Genomic DNA, 27547 nt, shown 5'->3' with positions numbered 1-27547 from the left:
GTATAAGTTTAAGCTATGTAATGTGATGATTTGACATACATTTGTATTGCAAAATGTTTACCACAATAAAGTTAGTTAGCACATCCTTCACCTCACATAATTACCATTTTATTTTTCTTGTTGTTGTTATAGTGAGAACATTAAAGCTCTACTGTCATAGCAACTTTCAAGTATACAATGCAGTGTTGTTAACTACAGTCACTGTGCTGCATATTTGCTCCCCAGAGCTTATTCATCCTAAAACTGCAAGTTTATACTCTTTGACCAGCATCTCTCCACTCCCCCATCCCTCAGCTCCTGGCAACCACCATTCTGTTCTCTGTTTCTATGAGTTTGATGTTTTTAGATTCCACGTATAAGTGAGATCATACAGTTTTGTCTTTCTCTGTCTGACTTATTTCATTTAGCACATTGCCTTCACGGTCCATACATGTTGTTGCAAATGGCAGGATTTTTTTCTTTATTTATGGTGATTCCATTATATGTATATATGTCACATTTTCCATTATATGTATTCCATTATATGTATGTTCCATTATATGTAGATATATATATCACATTTTCTTTATCCATTCATCCATCGATGGACACGTATGTTGTTTCCATGTCTTCACTATTGTAAATAGTGCTGCAATGAACGTGGGGGTGCAGATATCATTTTGAGATCATGATTTCATCTCCTTCAGTGGGATTGCTGGATCATACAGCAGTTCTATTTTTAATGTTTTGAGGAACCTCCACACTGTTTTCCATAGTGGCTGCACCAGTTTACATTCCCCCCAACAGAGCACATTCTCCGCCTCCTCACCAGCATTTGTTATCTCTTATTTTTTTGATAATAGCCATTCTAACAGATTTGATGTGCTATCTCAGTGTGGTTTTCATCAACAGTGACTTTTTAAAATATATGTTTGTTCTTCTTTGCTCTCTTTCCTGACCTCCACTTTTGTGTTTTCAGTTAGTGATTATCCTCACTGTGTCCAAAGTGGAACTACCCATTTTCCTCTCCCACACTTACTTGGGCCACCCACTCACCCGCTAGAAAAGCTGGGGAGCTATTGCCTCCAGCTCCGTGACCCCGCACTGCACATGCAGCCGGCTAGTGCGTCCCGGAGACTCGCCTTCACGATTGCTCCGCAGCCCATTCTCCTCACTGCCTGCTGCGGGCTTGGCCTCCGCTCTCGGAGGACTGCTCTTCTCCCACTTCTGCTCTTTATCTTCTCTAATCTCTTTCCCACAGAGCCTCTACATCATTAGCAATGATTTTTTTTTCAGATTATAGAAAACTTCGGAAAATATAGAAAAAATTAGAAAGAAGAAAACAAATGTCACTCATAATTCTTCCATCTAAACATAACTAACCCTAGTCCTGTTTCTATGGGGATTTTGCAGAGACCTGTGTTAACACACTTCTTTCTCCCCAGATTGTTTATCATACTATATATATATATACAGGTTTGTAGCCTGCTTTATTTTGCTTAACATTGTATTGTGAACATTTTCCCATAGCATAAAAACTATTTGAAACATTTTATGCTTTGTAATAATTTTATTATAGCCCATAATTTGTTTAACTGTTCTTTTTTTGTTGGAGATTTACATTATTTCCAGTTAGAGTGTATTTATCAAATGCATGTTTGATCATGTTCCTCCCTACTTAAAATCAGTGGCATCCAGTCCCCGATAGGACAGAGCCCAAGGTTTTCACATGGCTACGAGACCTTCACCCCATCTGCTTCCCTCCTGTTCCCCTACACTCTCTCCGTGAAGCCTTGACTCCATTCTTACCAACACTCCCTTCCCCCCACCTCGCCTTTCTGCTCCTAACTATTCTTCAAGACCTACCTCAAGCTTAGTCTCCTCTCTGGTCTTCCTTGACCTCCTTCAATCAGAATAAGTTTTGTTTCTTTTCCTATAACTCTATGTAGCATTTTGTAGATATGATGATTATTTTCTTTTGCATTATTTTTCATGCTTAAAAATATGGTAGTAATACAAAGTCATTATCTTATATTGAAACCATACATTTTTCCATATAGAGTGAAAAGAAGTTCATCTCCACCCCTTATTCCACTTCTTTCCCATAAGTAACCACTATTAGCAGGATTTTGTTATGTTTTTATCTGTATCCCTTTTCGGATCATGAGCACTCCAGGCCAGGGTTCTGTGTGTCCAAGTGTCTAACAGGAAGCTGGGCACACAACAGGCCCACAGCCTGTCTGAGGGACTGAGTGCCTGGAGAGCAGTAGAGCTTACGGAGATGTGGGGAGGAGTGATCGTGTGCCTCTGTGGTCAGGTGACCTCACTGCTTTCTGTCTTTCCATCGGTGCCATTTCTAAGGGTTTATGAACAGCTTCCAGAAGTACAGAAAAAGAGAGAAGAGGAAAAGAGGAGATCGGAATATAAGTCATACCGGCTGCGAGCCCAGCTATATAAAAAGGTCAGTCAGTCCTAGAGCAGGATTGATGAGATTTATCAGGGGAAAGAGAAATTGAGAAAAACACATCTGACCTGTTTGAATTAACCACATTTGGAGAGTGAACTTAAGCTCATAATGCATTGTACCACTACTAAAATTTAGAAGATAAAAGCACCTGTAACTAGACTTCAAATCTGAAAATCTAGAAAGGCAAATCTAAAAAAGGCATCTTCCAGGGACTTCTGTGGTGGTCCAGTGGTTAAGACTCAATGCTTCCACTGCAGGGGGCACAGGTTTGATCCCTGGCCAGAGAACTAAGATCCCACATGCCGCACGGCACGGCCAAAAAACAAATTGTTTTAATGTTTTAAAATTGTTTAATAAATAAATAAATAAGGCACCTTCCAGGCATACATTTGGAATGAAACCAAATTTCATACTTGGGTGTCAGTTTAGATGCCATGCTGGAAATGCCCACATCTTTCAGAACTGATGAGTTTTCATCCAGAGTCCCAAATGATAGTTTTATGCCCCTTATGGGTGAATCATATACCACTAGAACTTTTTAAATAAATTGGAAAATGTCCAAGTGTAGCATACAAGTTGGCAGTTTGGGTACTCAGAGCCTTGAAGCCACTACCATTTCCTGCCCACAGCCCCAGTAGAATCAGTGGTACTGCAAGTCCCAGAACCTCACAGGCCAGGGGACTTGCTACCAATTAATTCCTTGAGAAAGCAGATGGGCTCCGATGCCTGAAGGTCCAGATCCTCCAGTGTTCTCATTTCTTTCCCAACCCCCTCACTTCACCCCCAGAGGACTCTGAAAGCAAGAGACGAGTTCATACCAGACCGATGTGGGATTGGAGAGCTGCTTCTGGAGCGCATACCGCAGCTCAGGCTGGGCTCCCTCAAGTGGGGACGCCCCAGGCACTACATGACCTGTCTGGTGTGTCAGCATCACAAGGCCAGGCCTCTTATTGTGCTTGTGTGTTTGTGAACTGATGGATGGATTAGTCTATTAGGATTATATTAATATTATATTTCTGTATAGACTATAATAGACTACAGATCATCTTCCCTAAACACTTCAGGAAGTATTTTTTGTATAATTACCATAGTTTCTGTAGCTGGGAAAGATAAAGAAGATTTGGGGAGAACAACACTGGTCTCTTCAGCAGCATGTCTGGGGTGAGGAGTGGCTGTCTGCCTCTAGGGGCAAGAGTATCTAACTTCTTTCCTGCCCTTCTTTTCTTCCACAGAAAGTGACCAATCAACTCTTGGGGAGAAAAGTTCCTTGGAACTGACATAAGAGTATTTTCCTCAGAGCCTTGGAATTATATTTTATCATCAACCTGGAGGAGCACAATCCTTGCTTTTATGAGTCTGGTTTAATAAAACTTATCTTGTTGTCCATGTGTAATTTAGAAGTAGTAACCTTCTAAAGAGTCTTGGGTAGAATGATTAGGAGCAATACTTTCTCCACAGTGGCCTTACCCACAGGGATGTTTGTTACAATGGTATTATCTTAATTCTAGGCAAGAGTAAGTCCCTTTTTGTATGTGTTCTTATAGAAAATGACTTCTGATTGACTCATAGTAAAGCAAGCAGCAGAGGGTTATTTATTTCCCATCTGTAGAGGTGCAGGGAGCTATGCAGTGTCTCCCTGAGGTGTGTGGGGAACTTCAATCTAAAAGCACCAATCAAGGAAAAGAAATGCAGCATAACACGGTGAGAGCCCTTTTGTTGACTTGGTGTCAGACAGTGTCCGGTTAGGGTAGCCATCAGGTGGGCCCAGAGACTCTCAGCAGACACAGGTGCCTTGGGTCCAGAGCTACCTCCTAGCCTCATTCCAGCTTCCTTCGGAGCCATTAGCCTTTAGTAGACACAACTCAAGAGGCAACAGAAGCTTGATTTAAATCATGACCTGGCCCTGGCCAGTGGGATGTGGGTTGTGCCACTTCTAGGTCTAGTCCATGTCAAATCCCACACTCTGTCCCTGGCTGCCTTCTTCCCCTTCAGCAGAGACCTTGGGGGCCATAGCAGATTGATGGCATCATTGGCCCTGATCCTCCTTACGTGGATTCTTCTCACACTCCTTCTCCACGCCCTTTCCACATGACTTTGCATTTCCTCTCACTGAAGAGGCAGAGCATGACACCTGGAGATCTAAGGGGCGGCCCAGCCGAGCTCAGCCCAAGCTGCCGACCCACAGACTCATGAGCTAAAAAAATGTTTATCATTATTTTGTGGTGGTTTTTTATGCAACATTCTCGTGGCACTAGATAAATGAAACAGTAGCAACCCCAAAAACTGAATGGAGCAGAGCCCCCCCCACCACCCAGGCCATTGGGTTCCAATGTGAACAAGCAGTAAGCTTTTACTGTGCCGTCACAGTGAGACTTCACGGTTTGCTTATTACTGCAGCAGAGCCGATCCCTCCTAACTAACTAATCCACAACGAAACGGATCATAGGCCCCGTCCTTGCTCCAGTGCCTGAGAGACCTGAGCAGAGGGGAGACGGTAGGTAAATTGAATTGCAGGGACAGCAACTAGCCTATAGCTTGTGGAGAAGAAAAACTAGCCCATCTTCCAGAAGCCGAGGCGCTTTTAAAGGGCCAGGGCAGAGTACTGCAGTGTGCTGGTGCTGAGGACCACTTCGCTGTAGCCCTGGTCCCACGCAGACTCGGACAGTCCTGACCAGGGCTTTTACTTATCCCCTGACCACGGTGCTCCAGGGCCACACGTAGGTGAAGCAGCTGCAACTGCTCATTCCACAGGGCGGGCTTCTTAACGGGCAGCGCTCCCACCATGCCCACCACCTGCCCCTCAGACTCAACCACCCAGAAGCAGGAGCCACTCTCACTGAAGTAGGATTTGGTGATGTCAGACATGTCTGTGTGCAAAGACATGATCTCAAACTGGATCCAGGGGTATTTGGCAAGAAACCTCAGGGCAGCAAGGAGGGGGGGCTGGCCACGAAGGCCAGGACCCAGGAGCCAGAGACCAGGAATAGGGCAAGGGGCCCCCGCAAGCAAGAGCACAAGGGTTCGGGGCAGCTTTAGGATGTGGTGGAAGGTGGTGGGAAGGTGCTCGGTCATCACCTTGGAGAACAAGCCCACGACCCATTTGCAATAATTTTCCTGGTATTTGTGGATTTGATAAGGAGCCATGGAAGACTTCTGTGTCTGGATCTCAAAGTTCACGAGAGAGGTAGGAGTCCCTGTGTGACTTCCTGGCAGCCCTGGGGGAGAGAGAAGAGGCCATGTGAGTGGCTTATCCTCCCACCCACCAGAACCGGGGATGACCCTGCTCAAGGATGTGTCTTTCTGCTTCTACCCAAGAGGAAATAGGCCACAACCACTGGGAGAAGGTGTAGAGTCAGAAAGGTCTGCATTTGATCCTGTCTCCATGCATGACCTTGGGCATGTTACATAATCTTCTCTAAGAGCCTGCCTTCTGAAGTTGTGTAGAGGATTTAATAAAATAACACATACAAATCTCTGGTTATAAGTCCCCTCCCCTCCCCCTCTTTCCCCTTTCCCTGGCTCTCTCAGCTTCTCCATACGTTGGGGTGGCACCATGCAGCAGCCAAGTGTGTGTCCCTCTCCCAGGGACCATACACTGCAGTAGTCCTGTGTTTCCAAGTACAGGTTTCAACAAAGGCTTCTTCCCACTTGCTTGCAAATTTTCAGGCTGTTGAGGTGGCATAAGAGCCAAACAAACACCAAAAATAGACCAGCCTTGAGAGCCAGAGGAGGGTCCAGAGCTCCAGGCCACACCTAAGAACACTGTCCTTCCACCCATGGCCTCTCACCTGCTATCACAAGAGCCTTGAGTGTCCAGGGCAGCCTCTGCCCTCAGCCTCCAAGTGGCATCCAGGAGAGACTGCAAGGGCATGCTCCACTTCCAGGGACCAGGTCCTGGATGGCACCTCATTGGCCAGCTCCTGGATATTTGTTAATCATAAATCCCAGGCTCAAGTAGCTGGGCTATGATGGAGCAGGGAGTCCATTCTCTGATCACTGGGGAATTAGCCTGGAGGGGGTATGCAGGGTCTGGAACAGCTCAGGAGTCCTTGCCCTTGTGGACGGCCTACACCCCATACCATGGCAGTCCACCAAGCACCTTGGTGCTCTCTGATGTCCACCCTCAGCCCCTCCACACAGCTGCTATGACCCTGGGGAATTTGCCCCTCACCCTGTGCTCTGTCATCACAGACCAGAGTCCAAGTCCCCTGGCTCAGCATACGAGGTGCTTCACAGCCAGATGAGGGCAGCAGGGACCTGGCCATGCAGGGCCTATCATCTAGGTTAAGAAGTTTGGACTCTATTCCAAGAACACCAGGAGGCCATTGCTATGCTTTTAGCTGGGGAGTAACATAACCAGAGGTGGGGTGTGTGTGTGTGTGTGTGGTGTGTGTCTATTACTCTGGCTACATGTGGAAAATGGATTGGAAGAGCCAGGAATGGAAGCATATATCCCCCTGCCCCCAGAGGCTAGCACAGCAGTCCAGGCAAAAGAAGGGCCTCCAGATACAGATATGCAGGCTGCTCACTGTAAAAGAGCACCTCGTCCAAGAAGGCTAGTGGGAACTAAAATCCATGAGCCCTGGCACAGAGCTGCGTCTGACCAAAGAAAAGGCACCTCTTTCTTATTTGCTCAAAGGTGTCACTGCTCACTGAACTGTGTTTCCAATAGGTTGTGTCTTTGTGAAGGGGGTGCCTTGTTCTATGTTCACAAAGGAGCCATCTAGGCTAGCAGGGGTCCTACGAGAGAAAGCAGTGACTTAGACCAGAGTTGGGCCATGGGTGTGACCTGGCCCACTTGGAGGTGCACCTTGGGGGCAGAAATGGCAGGAGTTGATGATCTGAGGATGAAGAAGTTGTCAGCGACGACAGCCAGATTTCTGGCAAGAGCATCTAGGAAGACGCTGGAGAGAGACCAGACTTGGAGAGAAAGATCATAACCACCCCAAAGGTGCCATCCTGGCAGCTGGAATCCAGGGCTGGTGATGGAGACTGCTGAGGCTCCAGATCTTTGGCACGCAAAAAGGCCACAAGGGTTTAACTAACATGAAGGCAGGGTGGTGAGCCATGGGTATGTTACATTGTTTTCAGTACATTTTAATTTTTTTTAAATGTTAAGCAAAACTTGAACTAAGAATCAAAAGAGAATAGAAGGCTCCAAAATACAGCTGAGTATCCCTAATGAGTCTATCTAATAATAATCAGTCAGAAACCTAATAGTCAAGCTGAGGGGCCAGAGGTCCTTGATCTGTCCCTGCCCTCTCTTTCCTGTATTCTCACCGGCTTCTGTGGCTTCCTCAACACCCAATGGCCTTGGTTTACATTCAGGGTTTTCAACCTTCCTCATAGCCATGAATAATGAGGAGGATTTATTGACATGAAAAATAATTGTCAAAATATAGCACCAAGCTATAAAGGTTATAAAACAGTATGTTTTCATTCATTTTTGGAAAAATATAACAAAAATAATTTATATACACAAGCATGCAGAGAGAAAAGTCTGAATGGTTACACCAAACATTGGCAGCATTTGTCTCTGGATAGAGGAATTATGGGTAATTCTCTGTGTAAGAAATGAAGTCTGGAAGTCTCAGCACATTCCAGACTCTTGGCCCTGCATGCAGATGATGAAACTGAGGCTTGGCCTACATCAAGAAACAGGAAACATCTCGAATAAACAACCTAACCTTGCACCTAAAGCAATTAGAGAACGAAGAACAAAAAAATCCCAAAGCTAACAGAAGGAAAGAAATAAAGATCAGATCAGAAATGAAAAAGAAATGAAGGAGACAATAGCAAAGATCAATAAAACTAAAAGCTGGTTCTTTGAGAAGATAAACAAAATTGATAAACCAGTAGCCAGACTCATCAAGAGAAAAAGGGAGAAGACTCAAATCAATAGAATTAGAAATGAAAAAGGAGAAGTAACCACTGACACTGCAGAAATACAAAAGATCATGAGAGATTACTACAAGCAACTCTATGCCAATAAAATGGACAACCTGGAAGAAATGGACAGATTCTTAGAAATGCACAACCTGCCGAGACTGAACCAGGAAGAAATAGAAAATATGAACAGACCAATTACAAGCACTGAAATTGAAACTGTGATTAAAAATCTTCCAACAAACAAAAGCCCAGGACCAGATGGCTTCACAGGCGAATTCTACCAAACATTTAGAGAAGAGCTAACACCTATCCTTCTCAAACTCTTCCAAAATATTGCAGAGGGAGGAACACTCCCCAACTCATTCTACGAGGCCACCATCACCCTGATACCAAAACCAGACAAAGATGTCACAAAGAAAGAAAACTACAGGCCAATATCACTGATGAACATAGATGCAAAAATCCTCAACAAAATACTAGCAAACAGAATCCAACAGCACATTAAAAGGATCATATACCATGACCAAGTGGGTTTATTCCAGGAATGCAAGGATTCTTCAATATATGCAAATCAATAAACGTGATACACCATATTAACAAATTGAAGGAGAAAAACCATATGATCATCTCAATAGATGCAGAGAAAGCTTTTGACAAAATTCAACACCCATTTATGATAAAAGCCCTGCAGAAAGTAGGCATAGAGGGAACTTTCCTCAACATAATAAAGGCCATATATGACAAACCCACAGCCAACATTGTCCTCAATGGTGAAAAACTGAAACCATTTCCACTAAGATCAGGAACAAGACAAGGTTGCCCACTCTCACCACTATTAGTCAACGTAGTTTTGGAAGTTTTAGCCACAGCAATCAGAGAAGAAAAAGAAATAAAAGGAATCCAAATCGGAAAAGAAGAAGTAAAGCTGTCACTGTTTGCAGATGACATGATACTATACAGAGAGGATCCTAAAACTGCCACCGGAAAACTACTAGAGCCAATCAATGAATTTGGTAAAGTAGCAGGATACAAAATTAATGCACAGAAATCTCTTGCATTCCTATACACTAATGATGAAAAATCTGAAAGTGAAATTAAGAAAACACTCCCGTTTACCATTGCAACAAAAAGAATAAAATATCTAGGAATAAACCTACCTAAGGAGACAAAAGACCTGTATGCAGAAAATTATAAGACACTGATGAAAGAAATTAAAGATGATACAAATAGATGGAGAGATAGACCATGTTCTTGGATTGGAAGAATCAACATTGTGAAAATGACTCTACTACCCAAAGAAATCTACAGATTCAATGCAATCCCTATCAAACTACCACTGGCATTTTTCACAGAACTAGAACAAAAAAATTTCACAATTTGTATAGAAACACAAAAGACCCCGAATAGCCAAAGCAATCTTGAGAACGAAAAATGGAGCTGGAGGAATCAGGCTCCCTGACTTCAGACTATACTACAAAGCTACAGTAATCAAGACAGTATGGTACTGGCACAAAAACAGAAACATAGATCAATGGAACAGGATAGAAAGCCCAGAGATGAACCACGCACATATGGTCACCTTATCTTTGATAAAGGAGGCAAGCATATACAGTGGAGAAAAGACAGTCTCTTCAATAAGTGGTGCTGGGAAAACTGGACAGGTACATGTAAAAGTATGAAATTAGAACACTCCCTGACACCATACACAAAAATAAACTCCAAATGGATTAAAGACCTAAGTGTAAGGCCAGACACCATCAAACTCTTAGAGGAAAACATAGGCAGAACACTCTATGACATAAATCACAGCAAGATCCTTTTTGACCCAGCTCCTAGAGAAATGGAAATAAAAACACAAATAAATGGGACCTAATGAAACTTAAAAGCTTTTGCACAGCAAAGGAAACCATAAACAAGACCAAAAGACAACCCTCAGAATGGGAGAAAATATTTGCAAATGAAGCAACTGACAAAGGATTAATCTTCAAGATTTACAAGCAGCTCATGCAGCTCAATAACAAAAAAACAAACAACCCAATCCAAAAATAGGCAGAAGACCTAAATAGACATTTCTCCAAAGAAGATATACAGATTGCCAACAGACACATGAAAGAATGCTCAACATCATTAATCATTAGAGAAATGCAAATCAAAACTACAATGAGGTATCATCTCACACTGGTCAGAATGGCCATCATCAAAAAATCTAGAAACAATAAATGCTGGAGAGGGTGTGGAGAAAAGGGAACACTCTTGCACTGTTGGTGGGAATATAAATTGATACAGCCACTATGGAGAACAGTATGGAGGTTCCTTAAAAAACTAAAAATAGAACTACCATACGACCCAGCAATCCCACTACTAGGCATATACCCTGAGAAAACCATAATTCAAAAAGAGTCATGTACCAAAATGTTCATTGCAGCTCTATTTACAATAGCCAGGACATGGAAGCAACCTAAGTGTCCATCATCGGATGAATGGATAAAGAAGATGTGGCACATATATACAATGGAATATTACTCAGCCATAAAAAGAAATGAAATGGAGGTATTTGTAATGAGGTGGATGGAGTTAGAGTCTGTCATACAGAGTGAAGTAAGTCAGAAAGAGAAAAACAAATACAGTATGCTAACACATATATATGGAATCTAAGGAAAAAAAGAAAAGGTCATGAAGAACCTAGTGGCAAGACAGGAATAAAGACACAGACCTACTAGAGAATGGACTTGAGGATATGGGGAGGAGGAGGGGTGAGATGTGACAGGGTGAGAGAGTGTCATGGACATATATACACTACCAAATGTAAAATAGATAGCTAGTGGGAAGCAGCCGCATAGCACAGGGAGATCAGCTCGGTGCTTTGTGACCACCTAGAGGGGTGGGATGGGGAGGGCGGGAGGGAGGGAGATGCAAGAGGGAAGAGATATGGGAACATATGTATATGTATAACTGATTCACTTTGTTATAAAGCAGAAACTAACACACCATTGTAAAGCAATTATACTCCAATAAAGATGTTAAGAAAAAAAAAAAAAGAAACTGAGGCTTGGGAATCTACCTGTCTCTGCCTCAGCCAACTTCTTTTTTTTTTTTTTATTTATTTTATCGAACTATAGTTGATTTACAATGTGTTAATTTCTGCTGTGCAGCAAAGTGATTCAGTTATACATATATGTACATTCTTTTCCAGATTTTTTTCCATTATGGTTTATCACAGAATATTGTATATAGTTCCCTGTGCTATACATTAGGACCTTGTTGTTTATCCATCCTATATATAATAGTTTGCATCTGCCCATCCCAAACTCCCAATCCATCCCTCCCCCACGCCCCCTCCCCCTTAGCAACCACAAGTCCGTTCTCTATGTCTGTGGGTCTGTTTCTGTTCTGTAGATGAGTTCATTTGTGTCATATTTTAGATTCCACATATAAGTGATATCATACGGTGTTTGTCTTTCTCTTTCTGACTTCACTTAGCATGAAAATCTCTAGGTCCATCCATGTTGCTGCAAATGTGCCTCAGCCAACTCTTTTTTTCTTTTTTAATATTTATTTATTTTTGGCTGCATTGGGTCTTAGTTGCGGCATGTGGGATCTTTTGTTGCAGCGCACCAGCTTCTCTCCAGCTGTGGTGCACAGGCTCAGTAGTTGTGGCACAGACTTAGTTGCCCCACGGCATGTGGGATCTTAGTTCCCTGACCAGGGATTGAGCCCATGTCCCCTGCATTGGAAGGTGGATTCTTAACCACTGGACCACCAGGGAAGTTCCCTCAGCCAACTCTTAAGAGTCTAAAGAGACCCAGCTAAGATTGTGAACTCCTAAAGGTAAGGCAGGTGTGTTATTTTATTCTATTTTTTTTTAATTAACCATTTAAATGTGTACAATTCAGTGGCATTTAGTACATTCACAATGTTGTGTAACTACCACCTCTATCTAGTTCCAAAGCATTTTCTTTTCCCCAAAAGGAGACCTGTTAGTCAGTAGGTAGTCACTCCCTATTTCCACCACTCCCGAGCCCCTGGCAGCAACTAACCTGCTTTCTGTCTCTATGGATTTACCTATTCTTGATGCTTCATTTAAATGGAAACACGCAATATGTGAACTTTTACGTTCAGCCTCTTTCACTTTTGTTCTCAAAGTTCACCAATGTCCTAGCATGTATCAGTACTTCATTGCTTTTCATGGCTGAATAATGTTGCATGATATGGATAGACCACATTTGTTCATCCAGTCATCCATTGATGGACACTTGAACTGTTTCCACCTTTCGGCTATTGTGAATAGTGCTGCTATGAACATTCTGTACAAGTGGTTGTTTCAACACCTGTTTTCAATTCCTTTGGTATATACCTAGGAGTGGAATTGCCGGGTCATAGGGTAACTCTATTTTAACATTTTGAGGAACTGCCAAACTGTTGTCCAGAGTTTTACGTTCCCACCAGCAGTGAGTCTTATTTGGTTTTACTATCTGCCTCAGCACTATGCAGGTACGTACAGGGAAGGAGAGACAGCTGTTATTCACTGAGATATTAGATGCCTGGCACTGTGAGAAAGCACTTTTCCTATGCTGTACTCTTTGATATTGGCAGCAACCTAAGAGCTAAGGTTGATATTGTTTCCATTTTACAAATGGGAAACCGAAGCCCACAAGCCTGAGATATCCCACCCACAACCCCATAGAACATGGCAGCGTGGGACCCAAGCCTTGGCAGCTCTGATTTGAAGGCCTGAACATTTTGCTTTTTCAGTACCACGTGCTGACCCCAACAGGCAGCTGTCTGACAAGTGAATTATTAAGTAGTGTAAAGCACTGTATTCCAGGAGAACCAGCTCTGTTTGCTGGGATGCAAGATTCGCCTCCAGGCCTCATTATGCCCCTATCACCAGCGGTCAGACCATACTTGACCAAATTCCAATACGTGACTAAGGCTCTGTTCTTTCTTCAAGATCCAGTTTAGTGCTACCTTCTCCATCAAGACTTCTGACCCCTCTCAACCAGATGGATCTTGTATCTGCTCCCTCTTTGAAGCCTTTGTACTTCTCATTAAGCACTTATGTCACTGTTAATTTATTAGTTGCTTAGCAAGTAACTGTTAACTTATTACAGTTAATTAAACAGTTACAAGTAACTGGATAAATTATTTTATTTTTCTATTGCCTATAGGAGCCTGATTATAATAGGTAATTATATTTTTGGAATCACTGTTATTCCCAGAGTTGTGGGATTTGAGAGCAGCATGTCAATGAAATCCCATGCTTGCATTTATGAGGAACACTTGCCTAATAGACCAGCTCAGTCCAGAAATGGGCCAATGAAATGGAAGGTAGACAATCAAGACTCATAGAGTTTCAGAAGCCTCAGAAAGAGAAGGAAAATGTTCTGGAAAGAACACCATCTCCCCTGATCTCTCATCGGGGCTCCCAGTAACCTAGCCTCAGGTCAATGCCCTGGTCTCCCACTGAGAACTCATCACTTAAAAGAGACGAATGAGAGGAAATAACAGCAAATTATTTCAAGGGGAGAGAAACTGGACTAATAGGTCCTTGGCAGGATGTTCAGAAATCCTAGAACAATGATTCAGCTCTACAGAAATGGTTCTAATCTAACCTAACTTAACCTTTTAACAAATTTAGCAAAAGGGAGATGGTATCAGCACTCAAATTAGGATAACTCGAGCTGATTTTACAGATATAGATCACCAAAGGGCCTAATTATGAAGGTGTGGATGGGTAGAGGGGAACCAGGCATGTTATTGCTCAGAGGCCTGAAGGGAGGCGGAGGGAGAGGTGACAGGAGTCTGACCCAGGAGTTGAGTAGCACAGACCGCCCTGAGAGGTTCAGGGCCAAAGCCAGCCTAGGGGTCCTTGCAGGGAGGGGCCAGGAGAATAAACACCCCGGCCTCATTCTCCTGCTAGCCTCCCCCCTTCACACACACTGGCCAAACCCAAGTAGAAGCCAAGGGGAAGGGAGGACCTCTTGCTGGGTACATGGTAAGTCAGCCTCCAGGGCAAAGAGAAGAGTGGAGAAAGATGAAGGGTGACCTGGAGGGAACAATGGGAGACTACTGGCACAGAGGATTATGAAAACAAGAACAGGCAAATCTGATGAATACAAACTTTGCTCATTGCACCCAATCAACCTAGAGAGTTGTGCTTTACTCAGTATTGTAACATGGAGTACAGATGGCACGTCAGTCAGCAAAACAAAGCCAGGAGCAGGGAAGCAGCTGCAACCCCAGCACAGGTTCCAGAGCAGAGGAATTGACTACTGTAGTTTGCAGACAAGTGGAAAGGTCATCAAGGGGAAAAGCAGAATGAGAATGGCAGCAGGAGGCCTGAAATAGCCTGTGAGCCATGAGGCTCCTTCTAAAAAGAAGGTACAAGGCTTAGGAGCAGTTCTTGTAGTTCTTCTGAGTGTGTGGTGGGGAGGGGAATAGGGGATTAAAGACCATTTCACTGTAGTTACAGCCTTAGTTGTTCCCAAGACTGGGGAGAGGGGGATTAACAATGATTGCCTGGGTAAGAGAGCCCTCTTCCCTCACCTTATCCCAGAGACAGCTGGCTTTTTACTTTAATATGTAACCCTTGACTAAGGAGCCAGATAAGGGTGTCCTACCAAACTGCATCCCTTCTCTGCCAGCACCAGTCTCTATAATTACTGGGGAGCTTTTGCTGGGGAGCCTTTAGGCTCTGAAGCAACCTGGTTAACTTAGGAACAAAGAACATTGTTCCTAAATTGGATCAATTTTTTTAGAGAAAAAGCTTGTGGTGCTTACGTTAACTTCTTTCCCAGGAAATGGCATTACTTTTTCTTTTTTCTTCTTCACCCAGAGGCTCACAAAGAGTTGAAAACATTATAAATAGTTACAGAAATAAACCCTTTCAAAACACTCTTCATAACAAACTAATAAACAGTTCAACTTCACCAGTAGTCTGACAACTCAAAATGGTGAAAATGTTGAAAAGTTAAAAGGCATTGTTGGCGAGTCTGCTGAGACTGGCACACTTGTGCCAATTACAAGTGCAAAATGGCACCTTTCTGGTATTAAAAAATTCATATCCTCTTCCCTAATAACTCCACTTCAGGGAAGCTATCCTAAAGAAAGAGACGTGTACAGAGATTTATTTGCAAAAGAAAAGTGAAAAATTGAAAGCAATGTTATTGTATAAAAATAGAATTACATATGTGATGTTTCACATTGATAAAAACATGTTTGAGAGTGATGGCAAGGGAAGAAGCAGTGTGGAGTCATTAGAAGCATAGAATCAGGGGTCACTCAGATAGATCTGAGTTTTAATTTTGACCACAAGCACTTTGAGCTTTAGGGCAGCTTTGACTCCCTAAGGTTCAGGGGAAAAGATGCCTTCATAATGGAGAGGTCTGGCAGGGGTTGGGGACCACCTTAATGAAGTGACCAAACTGTATCACCAATGATGAGGCCAACTGACATGATGTGCTTCCCAACAACATACAACTGGAAGGACACAAAATCTATCTACTATCATTCCCCAAAATTTTAAAACTGACTTGAATCATGAACAAACTCATTCTGAAATTCTGAAACACATCTAGGGTACTCGTCAAAGAATGTCAACATCACTTAAAAAAGAAAGAAAGAAAGATTGTTCTATGGGACTTCCCTGGTGGTCCAGTGGTTAAGACTTTGCCTTCCAATGCAAGGGGTGCAGATCTGATCCCTGGTTGGGGAGCTAAGATCCCACATGCCTTGTGGCCAAAAAACCAAAACATAAAACACAAGCAATATTGTAACAAATTCAATAAAGACCTTAAAAATGGTCCACATCAGGACTTCCCTGGTGGCACAGTGGTTAAGACTCTGCGCTCCCAATGCGGGGGGCCCAGGTTCAATCCCTGGTCGGGGAACTAGATCCCACAGGCATGCTGCAACTAAGGAGCCTGCGTGCCACAACTAAGGAGCCACCTGCTGCAACTAAGACCCGGCACAACCAAATTAAATAAATAAATATTTTAAAAAATAAAAATACTTATGAATAAATATTTATAAAAAATGGTCCACATCAAAAAAAATCTTAAAAAAAAAAGATTGTTCTAGATTAAAGGAGACTAAGAGACATGACAACTAAACACAATGTAGGGTGAAGTGTCATGAGGTCTGCAATTTACTTTCAAATATTTCAGAAAAGCAAGCAAATGTAGCAAAATGTTAACAAATAGAGAAATCACATGAAAGTCACATGGATGTTCATTGTATTATTTTCAATTGTTCTGTAGGTTTGAAACTTTTTGAAATAGAGCTCAGAGACTAAATTTGCTTCCTTGAAGGTGGTAAAATCTCTTGGGGTTGTAGAGAGGACTATATGAGGCAGTGCATATAAAGAGCTTAGCACAGCACATGCAAGAAATGCTAACGATGTGCTTTGGTACCTTATTATTTATGACCACAATGGAAATATATGTTTGTCCCCTAAGGATTTCTACCTCTCCATTCTCTATCATGGTGCAGGATCGCACTCCCCCACCCCTTTTGATGTTGGCATGGCCATGTGACTGGACAGTGAAACATGAGATAAACGATATCTGTCACTTCCACATGGGAGCTTTAAGAGCCACCATGTAACTCACAGCATGACTTCCAGCTGTGCAGTGACCCACAGAGCGCATGCTGACATAAAGCCTTCGGCTGACTGGATTCCTGAGTCACTGCAATGAGTCTTCCTACTGATTCACAGTGGCTATGTGGAGTGAGCAAGACACAAACTTTTGTCGTATGAAACCAATGAGCTTTAGGGACCCTAAATTACAGCCTAATCTAACCTAGGAGTCCAGAAACTACTGCCCTCTGGTCAAATCTTGCCCATCACTTATTTTTGTAAATAAAGTTTTACTGGGATACAGTTGTATCTTTTTTTTTTTTTTAATTTTTATTTATTTATTTATTTATGGCTGTGTTGGGTCTTTGTTTCTGTGTGAGCGCTTTCTCTAGTTGTGGCAAGCGGGGGCCACTCTTCATCGCGATGCGTGGGCCTCTCACTATCGCGGCCTCTCTTGTTGCGGAACACAGGCTCCAGACGCGCAGGCTCAGTAATTGTGGCTCACAGGCCCAGCTGCTCCGCGGCATGTGGGATCTTCCCAGACCAGGGCTCGAACCCGTGTCCCCTGCATTAGCAGGCAGATTCTCAACCACTGCGCCACCAGGGAAGCCCCCTGTGTGTATCATTTATATACTGTCTGTGGATGCTTCAGCACTACAACAGCAAGAGCTGAGTAGGTGCAACAGACACCATATGGCCTGTAGAACCGCAAATACGTACTACCTCGTCCTTAACAGAAAAGTTTGCTGACCCCTAACCTACTCTATCTTGACTGACACAATCATATTTTAAGACAAAATAGAAAAAAAAAAAACCCAAAGCATTTATAAAACATGACTTTTAGCTGTAAAACCTTGGGCAAGTTATTTATTACTTCTACAACCTTTTAGTTGCCTTTGTGTAAAATGGGAGTATTAACAGTATCTGCCTCATATGATGCTGTGATAATTAAATGAATTCTTGCATGTAAAAACTTGGAACCAGGAGGCTTGGAACAGCAATGCTGGAGTAGCCAGAAGTAAGTGCAGGAATATGAGCTGAGGGATATAAAGTCATGAAGACAAGAACTCAGTACATTGTAGACACCCAATAAATGTTAGCAATTATTCCACTTACATAAAAATAAAATATATTTGAACAGAAACAGAAGACTAGAAGATAATAACAAATAACAGTAACCATGGTTATCTTTTAAAATATTAAGAGATAGGATCAGGAATGGTTGTGTTTGTTTTTTCTTTGTTACCATTCTGTGTTTTAAAATTTTCTACAACAAACATAATAGATTTTATAATCCGGAAAAAATAATGAATTTTTTTATAATTGCTGAAAACTTTTAATATTTCTGTCATTCACAAAACATCTTTTGTTGACATTCTACAAATGATACCATCCAATAATGTCCCAATACTTTCTTCTTGTGAAGATAGTTTATATATCTGTAAAAATAAAAGACAGACTATGACATGCTGACATATTCATGTACTACTTTCATTACACGAGCATGTATATGTGAATTTATTTATTACTCAATTATTGGGATAATGGTGTAAAATCACAATGTGATTAAAATATGGAAAGTAGATGACAATTCATCACTTACGTCAAAAGTTTCAATTGCAGTTATGGTGATAACTCTCTAAACATAGAAATACATTTGTACCAATTTTAAAAGCATACATATAGACATTAACTTCATACTACATTTTACATTTCAAATGTACTACGTAAGATATAGATATTTAAAATTATCTATTCTTTTAAAAAGAATGCATCAGGCTTCCCTGGTGGCGCAGTGGTTAAGAATCCACCTGCCAATGCAGGAGACACGGGTTTGAGCCCTGGCCCGGGAAGATCCTACATGCTGCTGAGCAAATAAGCCCGTGCACCACAACTACTGAAGCCTGTGCTCTAGAGCCCAAGAGCCACAACTACTGAACCCGTGTGCCACAACTACTGAAGCCCACGTGCCTAGAGCCCGTGCTCGGCAACAAGAGAAGCCACCGCAATGAGAAGCCTGCGCACTGCAACGAAGAGTAGCCCCTGCTTGCCGCAACTGGAGAAAGCCCGTGTGCAGCAACGAAGACCCAACGTAGCCACAAATAAATAAATTTATATATATAAAAAAAGAATGCATCAACTAAGTTTTTAATTATATGTTACATAAACCTGCATTTCCAATTCTTTGCATCTATAATTATTTTTCAAGTAACTTTTAATTACATTAACCTTTCTCAAAAGTTAAAAAAATATATAGAAGCATTGGTGTACAATAAGCAAACAGTATTATTCCACATCTATTATGCTCTTTCTAAAAATACAGGCTTACAAACCTTTTTGACTTCTGTAATATTTGTTATTTCAGGGAGATTTTTGAGAGAAACTTGATGACCTTCTACCTGAGATATTAGGTATTCTTGATTTATTTGTTTTTCTCCCTCTTCAATATAAGCAATCAGAACTGAAGTGTCATTTGCGGAGATACCAAATTTTTTCAAGGCCTCTGAAATCTAAGGGGGAATAAAAAGACAATAAAACCAGTAGTTTCAACATCTGAAATCTCTCCCCATTTGTGCTCTTCCCTGGTCAGATTCTTATTTTTCATATCCTAATGGTTTTCTCTGTCTACAGTTTTCCAACAATCCCTTCCTAATATCTATCAGCTCTGCCTCTTGAGTCCTCCCTGCTCAAAGCTGCGCCTCATTCCCATAGATTCAAGCCTGGACTTGGCACGGTGCACAAACACCCACTCCCCCTGGACCTAAGTGACCCTCTAGCCGTGCACTCCTGCCCCCTAGCCAGTCGGGACTGTTTGGGGCTCCCGTCATTTCATACTTTTTTGCCTGGGCTCACACTTTGCCCTCTGCCTGGAGTGCCCTCATCTTTCAAGGTCCAGTTCAAATGTCACTCCCCTTGCACTTTCCTCCTTACAGAATGAATTGCTTCTTTGTTCCCACAGATTTGCATTATTATTCCCATTATATCAATTATCTTAGAGCATTTGGACTTTGTCTTGTTCATCTGCCTTCCTCAGAAACATATTTGTTTCTTCTGCCCCTACAGCTGGAACAGGGTAGGGGACAGATGTTTATGAATTGTACAATCTCCTGAGTTATTTCAGTGATCTCAAAGAAACAATAGTTACCCAGTAATTTTCCCCCAGGTACTGGGGAATTCTATTACCACACATTTTATAAACTTTTCAAACATCTGTATTGTAAACTATGCCATGGGTTTCCTAACTTTTCTCTTGATGTCAGCACTTGATTGTGTTGTTAATAGTAGTAGTAATACTAAAACTTCGTCAGCAAAATTACATTTTTTTTTCAAATGTGCCCCAGGTAGAATGTTTTTAACTCAATAACTTTGATTACTATCAATATCTCAAACCACAAACTCTTCCTATGCACTGGGTGTGTGAGCATGTGTTAAAGGGCTGTTCTAGGTCCCAGGCAGGCTTCTGGTGTATGGAAAAGACATGGGTTCTATCCTCAAAGAGTTCATGGGGAGAACGAAAGATACACATGATAACACACAAATATCCATGCCTAATTTTTATCATTAGATTTAAATATAATTTAGAGTGATCTTCCTGACTCTATATGGTCAGGAAGGACAAATAAAACTATCCTCACTTAATTTAGCTAAACTTTAGTTTACTCATATGTGAAGTGACTCCAAAGCTTATTTGTCTAGTAAGAGGCAATGCTAAACCTCAACTCTCTGTCCAGCATTCTTTCTTCACTATTATTTTCGTTTGTTACTAACAACAGGTTCCAACCCAACACTGAGTACAAAGGCTACCATGACAAGGTCAAAAGATATAAAGTAAGTAAATTCCATATTAATTACATTGTTATTTGGGGAAAGATTGAAAATAATTTCAGTAGATAGAGTTCTTGTCTTCATTTTTCCCAGTTTGTAGAGGTGAACTGCTTTGTTTGCTGCCACAAGTATCTGAAATGGATCAACAATCTACCAAAGAGAACAAAAAGAATTACACACAGAGAATCTGGAGTACTCTGAAGACATATGCCCTATATCATGGTAACTCCAGTGTCAGGCTGTTTTGCTTCATCACAATTCCTATGGACTACATTTTCAAAATTTTCAAAATCTCAAGGGCTTATGGTGTTTAGAAAATCACAGAATTTTACAGCTGCAAGCAACCTAGATAAATAATAAAAAGTTTTGAAGCAACACTTATTGAGGGCTATTATTATGGGAAAGGCCATATCCTCAACATTTTACCAAACCCCAAAGATATCAGAAGGAAAGAAATCATAAAGATCAGATCAGAAATAAATGAAAAAGAAATGAAGGAAACAATAGCAAAGATCAATAAAACTAAAAGCTGGTTCTTTGAGAAGATAAACAAAATTGATAAACCAGTAGCCAGACTCATCAAGAAAAAAAGGGAGAACACTCAAATCAATAGAATTAGAAATGAAAACGGAGAAGTAACCACTGACACTGCAGAAATACAAACAATCATGAGAGATTACTATAAGCAACTCTATGCCAATAAAATGGACAACCTGGAAGAAATGGACAAATTCTTAGAAATGCACAACCTGCTGAGACTGAACGAGGAAGAAATAGAAAATATGAACAGACCAATCACAAGCACTGAAATTGAAACTGTGATTAAAAACCTTCCAACAAACAAAAGCCCAGGACCAGATGGCTTCACAGGCGAATTCTACCAAACATTTAGAGAAGAGCTAACACCTATTCTTCTCAAACTCTTCCAAAATATTGCAGAGGGAGGAACACTCCCCAACTCATTCTACGAGGCCACAACCACCCTGATACCAAAACCAGACAAAGATGTCACAAAGAAAGAAAACTACAGGCCAATATCACTGATGAACATAGATGCAAAAATCCTCAACAAAATACTAGCAAACAGAATCCAACAGCACATTAAAAGGATCATACACCATGATCAGGTGGGGTTTATCCCAGGAATGCAAGGATTCTTCAATATATGCAAATCAATAAACGTGATACACCATATTAACAAATTGAAGGAGAAAAACCATATGATCATCTCGATAGATGCAGAGAAAGCTTTTGACAAAATTCAACACCCATTTATGATAAAAGCCCTGCAGAAGGTAGGCATAGAGGGAACTTTCCTCAACATAATAAAGGCCATATATGACAAACCCACAGCCAACATTGTCCTCAATGGTGAAAAACTGAAACCATTTCCACTAAGACCAGGAATAAGACAAGGTTGCCCACTCTCACCACTATTATTCAACATAGTTTTGGAAGTTTTAGCCACAGCAATCAGAGAAGAAAAAGAAATAAAAGGAACCCAAATCAGAAAAGAAGAAGTAAAGCTGTCACTGTTTGCAGATGACATGATACTATACATAGAGGATCCTAAAGATGCTACCAGAAAACTACTAGAGCTAATCAATGAATTTGGTAAAGTAGCAGGATACAAAATTAATGCACAGAAATCTCTTGCATTCCTATACACTAATGACGAAAAATCTGAAAGTGAAATTAAGAAAACACTCCCGTTTACCATTGCAACAAAAAGAATAAAATATCTAGGAATAAACCTACCTAAGGAGACAAAAGACCTGTATGCAGAAAATTATAAGACACTGATGAAAGAAATTAAAGATGATACAAATAGATGGAGAGATAGACCATGTTCTTGGATTGGAAGAATCAACATTGTGAAAATGACTCTACTACCCAAAGAAATCTACAGATTCAATGCAATCCCTATCAAACTACCACTGGCATTTTTCACAGAACTAGAACAAAGAATTTCACAATTTGTATGGAAACACAAAAGACCCCGAATAGCCAAAGCAATCTTGAGAACGAAAAATGGAGCTGGAGGAATCAGGCTTCCTGACTTCAGACTATACTACAAAGCTACAGTAATCAAGACAGTTTGGTACTGGCACAAAAACAGAAATATAGATCAATGGAACAGGATAGAAAGCCCAGAGATAAACCCACGCACATATGGTCACCTTATCTTTGATAAAGGAGGCAAGCATATACAGTGGAGAAAAGACAGTCTCTTCAATAAGTGGTGCTGGGAAAACTGGACAGGTACATGTAAAAGTATGAAATTAGAACACTCCCTAACACCATACACAAAAATAAACTCCAAATGGATTAAAGACCTAAATGTAAGGCCACACACTATCAAACTCTTAGAGGAAAACATAGGCAGAACACTCTACGACATAAATCACAGCAAGATCCTTTTTGATCCAACTCCCAGAGAAATGGAAATAAAAACACAAATAAACAAATGGGACCTAATGAAACTTAAAAGCTTTTGCACAGCAAAGGAAACCATAAACAAGACCAAAAGACAACCCTCAGAATGGGAGAAAATATTTGCAAATGAAGCAACTGACAAAGGATTAATCTCCAAAATTTACAAGCAGCTCATGCAGCTCAATAACAAAAAAACAAACAACCCAATCCAAAAATGGGCAGAAGACCTAAATAGACATTTCTCCAAAGAAGATATACAGATTGCCAACAAACACATGAAAGAATGCTCAACATCATTAATCATTAGAGAAATGCAAATCAAAACTAAAATGAGGGGCTTCCCTGGTGGCGCAGTGGTTGAGAATCTGCCTGCCCATGCAGGGGACATGGGTTCGAGCCCTGGTTTGGGAAGATCCCACAAGCCGCGGAGCAACTAGGCCTGTGAGCCACAACTACTGAGCCTGCGCGTCTGGAGCCTGTGCTCCGCAACAAGAGAGGCCGCGATAGTGAGAGGCCCGCACACTGCGATAAAGAGTGGCCCCCCCCTTGCCGCAACTGGAGAAAGCCCTCACACAGAAACTAAGACCCAACACAGCCAAAAAAATAAAAATAAAAATAAATAAATAATAATTTAAAAAAAAAAACTACAATGAGATATCATCTCACACTGGTCAGAATGGCCATCATCAAAAAATCTAGAAACAATAAATGCTGGAGAGGGTGTGGAGAAAAGGGAACACTCTTGCACTGTTGGTGGGAATGCAAATTGATACAGCCACTATGGAGAACAGTATGGAGGTTCCTTAAAAAACTAAAAATAGAACTACCATACGACCCAGCAATCCCACTACTGGGCATATACCCTGAGAAAACCATAATTCAAAAAGAGTCATGTACCAAAATGTTCACTGCAGCTCTATTTACAATAGCCAGGACATGGAAGCAACCTAAGTGTCCATCATCAGATGAATGGATAAAGAAGATGTCGCACATATATACAATGGAATATTACTCAGCCATAAAAAGAAACGAAATGGAGGTATTTGTAGTGAGGTGGATGGAGTTAAAGACTGTCATACAGAGTGAAGTAAGTCAGAAAGAGAAAAACAAATACAGTATGCTAACACATATATATGGAATCTAAGGAGAGAAAAAAAAAAAAAGGTCATGAAGAACCTAGTGGCAAGACGGGAATAAAGACACAGACCTACTAGAGAATGGACTTGAGGATATGGGGAGGGGGAAGGGTAAGATGTGACAAAGAGAGAGAGTGGCATGGACATATATACACTACCAAACGTAAAATAGATAGCTAGTGGGAAGCAGACGCATAGCACAGGGAGATCAGCTCTGTGCTTTGTGACCACCTAGAGTGTGGGATAGGGAGGGCGGGAGGGAGGGAGATGCAAGAGGGAAGAGATATGGGAACATATGTATATGTATAACTGATTCACTTTGTTATAAAGCGGAAACTAACACACCATTGTAAAGCAATTATACTCCAACAAAGATGTTAAAAAAAAAAAACAAAAAAACATTTTACCTTCATTTTCTATACTTCTCAAAACTACCCTATGATATCTGTATCATTATTCACATGCAATAGATGAGGAAACCAAGGCAAAGAATGAGCTGGAATTCCAGTTCTGTCACTTACCACCGAGGGAACCTGGGTGAATTCCTTAGTGTTTTATCTGTAGAAGCAGATAATCACCATACTTACTTCACAGGGTTGTTGTGAAGATTACGTGAGTTATCAGTATATGTAAAGAACTTAGAACAATGCCAGGAACCAAATAAGCACTATATAAAGGTTGGCTACCACTTGCTCAAAGTCATAATAAATGGCATACCTGGGATTTAAGTCCTGCTGATTCTACCACTATGCAATGCCTCCTTTAGAGAGATTTTCTAGTTCAGAAGAGAAGATGGAGATCCAGGCATCTGCCATCACATCAGAGCTAGACGACCTTTCACATCTCCAAGGGCAGGCCCTGGCACTTCAGCTTCTATTCACTGTTAAATTCAAGGCTGGCCAAATCTGATTCCACTCTACAGCTTGGACAAGAACTTTTTACCTGAAGATAACAATTTTAGGCCCACCTATAACGTCATGAAAAATCATCATATTCTTAAACTCCCCATATAGTTCACTCATTCCCACGAGTACTTACCACTGTAGAATTTATTAATGAGCCATCAATGGCACCTTCCATGGCCTTTTTTCTCAAGTCTCCAGCATTTTTTACATCTTTAAATAACAGAAGGGTCACCCTGTATTCGGGAAATAGGTCCAGCTGATGTGTCAACTGCATTTCACCGATAAGCAGGATTCTATTGCACAAGACCAAAAGACCAAAAGTTAACAACTGTAAGTCACTAACAAACAAATATCCTTACTAACAATTAAATATATTAAAGTAACTTTAATAATAAGATGTAGAACTGTTAAACTAGAAAAATCCACCCCAAAACATTTGGTATTCTCAGGAGACACTGTCTTCCTAACCCTGCTCGAGCTGTTTCTAGCTTCCTTTGCCATTCCTGGGGAAGGATCAAGGTTGACACCTGGCCCCCTGGCTTTTTTTTTTTTTTTTTTAGGTTTGGGTTTTATATCAGATCTGCATATATATGACACTTGTGGTCAAATTTTAAGATTGGTAAAGTCAATTTCAAACAGCTTATATTTTGAGTACAGGTTTAACTATTACAAATATATGATGTTTAAGTAGCACAGTAGTGGTCTTCAAAGATTTTCTCTTTGCCCCATGCTCATATGGTTGTAATCTGAGTTTGTTTGCTAATTTCCCTTTTTGTAGTTACTCTTCAAATTATAGTGCTATACACTGAGTTCTCAATGCATCTCACCCATGTCCTTTATCTCAGCTTTCTCATACTCTGCCATTCTTTTCTTTCTGGAAACAACCAGCATGATTATCTGCCCCCTGGTGCAGATAAGGCAGGCTCTGATGCATGCAAGAAGGGCAGCTTCCCAACAGACAACTAGGAGCAGAAAACCAAAAATTTTTTAGACCACAGGTTACTTATAGCATTAAGGAAACCTCACTCTAACTTGGTCTTTTTAGCTTTCTGATCTCACCATTTATTTATATTTTAGCAGAACCTAGACACAAATATAAAGAAAATAATCTTATAGAAGAAAGTATGACACAACTCAAAGATATTCATTTCACACATGGGAATTTAGCCAAGAGGGTACAATTCTTAAATAATAATACTGACCCTTTATGGACATAAATTTAACAAGAAAAGGACATAAAAGACAAATAACTGGAAAGACATAATCTATCTTTGAAATGGAAAAACTAAGCACTGCAAAAATCTGATCTTTAAAACAATTTCAATTAAAGTCCCAATGAGATATTTGGGTGAGGCAATTTTATAGGTTCATTTTATCCTTTTACCTAGGAGGTTCCATTGCTAGCATTTTTCTTAAGGAATAAATTGGCAATCTGAGGATTTATGTAATAAGATGTCCTTCTCATCATCCTAAGAGTAAAAAGTTGAAAACCTACCTAACTAGTAACAGGGGATTGGTTTTTACTAAACAACCACTAAAAACTAGTCTTGAAGAGTAGTTAAGGATGTGTAAATATAGCAATAAATAACATTAAGTACTTCACATCTGATTGGAAAACACAAAATGTGACATAAATTGTGGGGTTTTTAAAAGGTACACAAAAAGAAAAAATATTGAAAGAAAAATACAACAGAAAGTTATCCTTGGGCTTCCCTGGTGGCGCAGTGGTTGAGAATCTGCCTGACAATGCAGGGGACACGGGTTCGAGCCCTGGTCTGGGAAGATCCCACATTCCGCGGAGCAACTAGGCCCGTGAGCCACAACTACTGAGCCTGCGCGTCTGGAGCCTGTGCTCCACAACAAGAGAGGTCGCGATAGTGAGAGGCCCGTGCACCGTGATGAAGAGTGGCCCCCGCTTGCCACGACTAGAGAAAGCCCTTGCACAGAAACGAAGACCCAACACAGCCAAAAATAAATAAATAAACAAATGTGGGGTTTAAAAAAAAAGTTGGCCTTGACTTGCTGGAATTACATCTTATCTTTTCTGTTACAATCAGGAAAGAATAAAATTTGTGAATAATGTGGTAGCACACAGCAGTTAAACCTTTATTATCATGATAACGTCCAATGGAAAAAGAATAGATACAGACAGAATGTATACCCAACTATACAAAAAGATGCACTCACAAAGCAAAAACATAAAGGAAGCACACCAAAATACGGCCATCTTGGATAGTAGAATTGCAGGTAATTTTTATTGTTTTCTATAAAAAATATTTTTGTGTGTATGTTCTGAATTTTCTGCAGTGTGCACACAAAATACAACGAGTAC

The 27547-nt window shown here is 41.0% G+C and overlaps 3 protein-coding genes and 1 long non-coding RNA gene across 16 annotated transcripts in view; 2 read left to right on the top strand and 2 right to left on the bottom strand.

Annotated features, from left to right (window-relative positions):
* Positions 1–3839, top strand: part of LOC309611785 (centrosome-associated protein ALMS1-like) — a 48968-nt gene extending 45129 nt beyond the window's left edge. For all 4 annotated transcript variants that reach the window (XR_014234723.1, XR_014234724.1, XM_082356608.1 and 1 more), the window contains 2 exons: positions 2341–2440; positions 3679–3839. Coding sequence is in view for 2 of the 4 variants with exons in the window: in XM_082356608.1 (XP_082212734.1) it covers positions 2341–2440; positions 3679–3723 (145 nt within the window). In the remaining 2 variants the exon portion in view is untranslated. The remainder of the gene's footprint in view (positions 1–2340; positions 2441–3678) is intronic.
* LOC309611795 (EKC/KEOPS complex subunit TPRKB-like) overlaps positions 1–27547 on the bottom strand; it is a 52901-nt gene that overhangs the window by 17441 nt on the left and 7913 nt on the right. For 6 of the 10 annotated variants that reach the window (XM_082356648.1, XM_082356645.1, XM_082356641.1 and 3 more), the window contains exons 2-4: positions 25349–25508; positions 20766–20888; positions 19247–19423 (exon numbers count right to left, since the gene is read on the bottom strand). In XM_082356648.1, coding sequence (XP_082212774.1) covers positions 19247–19423; positions 20766–20888; positions 25349–25489 — 441 coding nt within the window. In that variant the 5' untranslated portion in view covers positions 25490–25508. Of the gene's footprint in view, positions 1–17751; positions 18353–18380; positions 18553–19246; positions 19424–20765; positions 20889–25348; positions 25509–26042; positions 26178–27402; positions 27480–27547 lie in introns of those variants that run through there. The other 4 variants (XM_082356643.1, XM_082356644.1, XM_082356649.1 and 1 more) reach the window with 4 other exon arrangements.
* Positions 4016–8228, bottom strand: NAT8 (N-acetyltransferase 8 (putative)). The gene is given in 5 exon segments (XM_082356658.1): positions 4016–5106; positions 5108–5127; positions 5129–5388; positions 5391–5445; positions 5447–8228. Coding segments are annotated over 5 exon segments (558 nt in total). The 5' UTR covers positions 5591–8228; the 3' UTR covers positions 4016–5027.
* LOC309611815 lies at positions 9325–24399 on the top strand. Its single transcript, XR_014234760.1, has 2 exons — positions 9325–11005; positions 24325–24399. It is a non-coding gene; the product is annotated as an uncharacterized lncRNA (long non-coding RNA).

The sequence above is a fragment of the Balaenoptera borealis genome (genome assembly GCF_965194805.1).
Source record: "Balaenoptera borealis genome assembly, chromosome: 15".
Lineage (NCBI taxonomy): Eukaryota > Metazoa > Chordata > Mammalia > Artiodactyla > Balaenopteridae > Balaenoptera > Balaenoptera borealis.
Note: the sequence above shows the minus strand (reverse complement) of the source record. Positions and strands in the feature narration are given on the sequence as shown.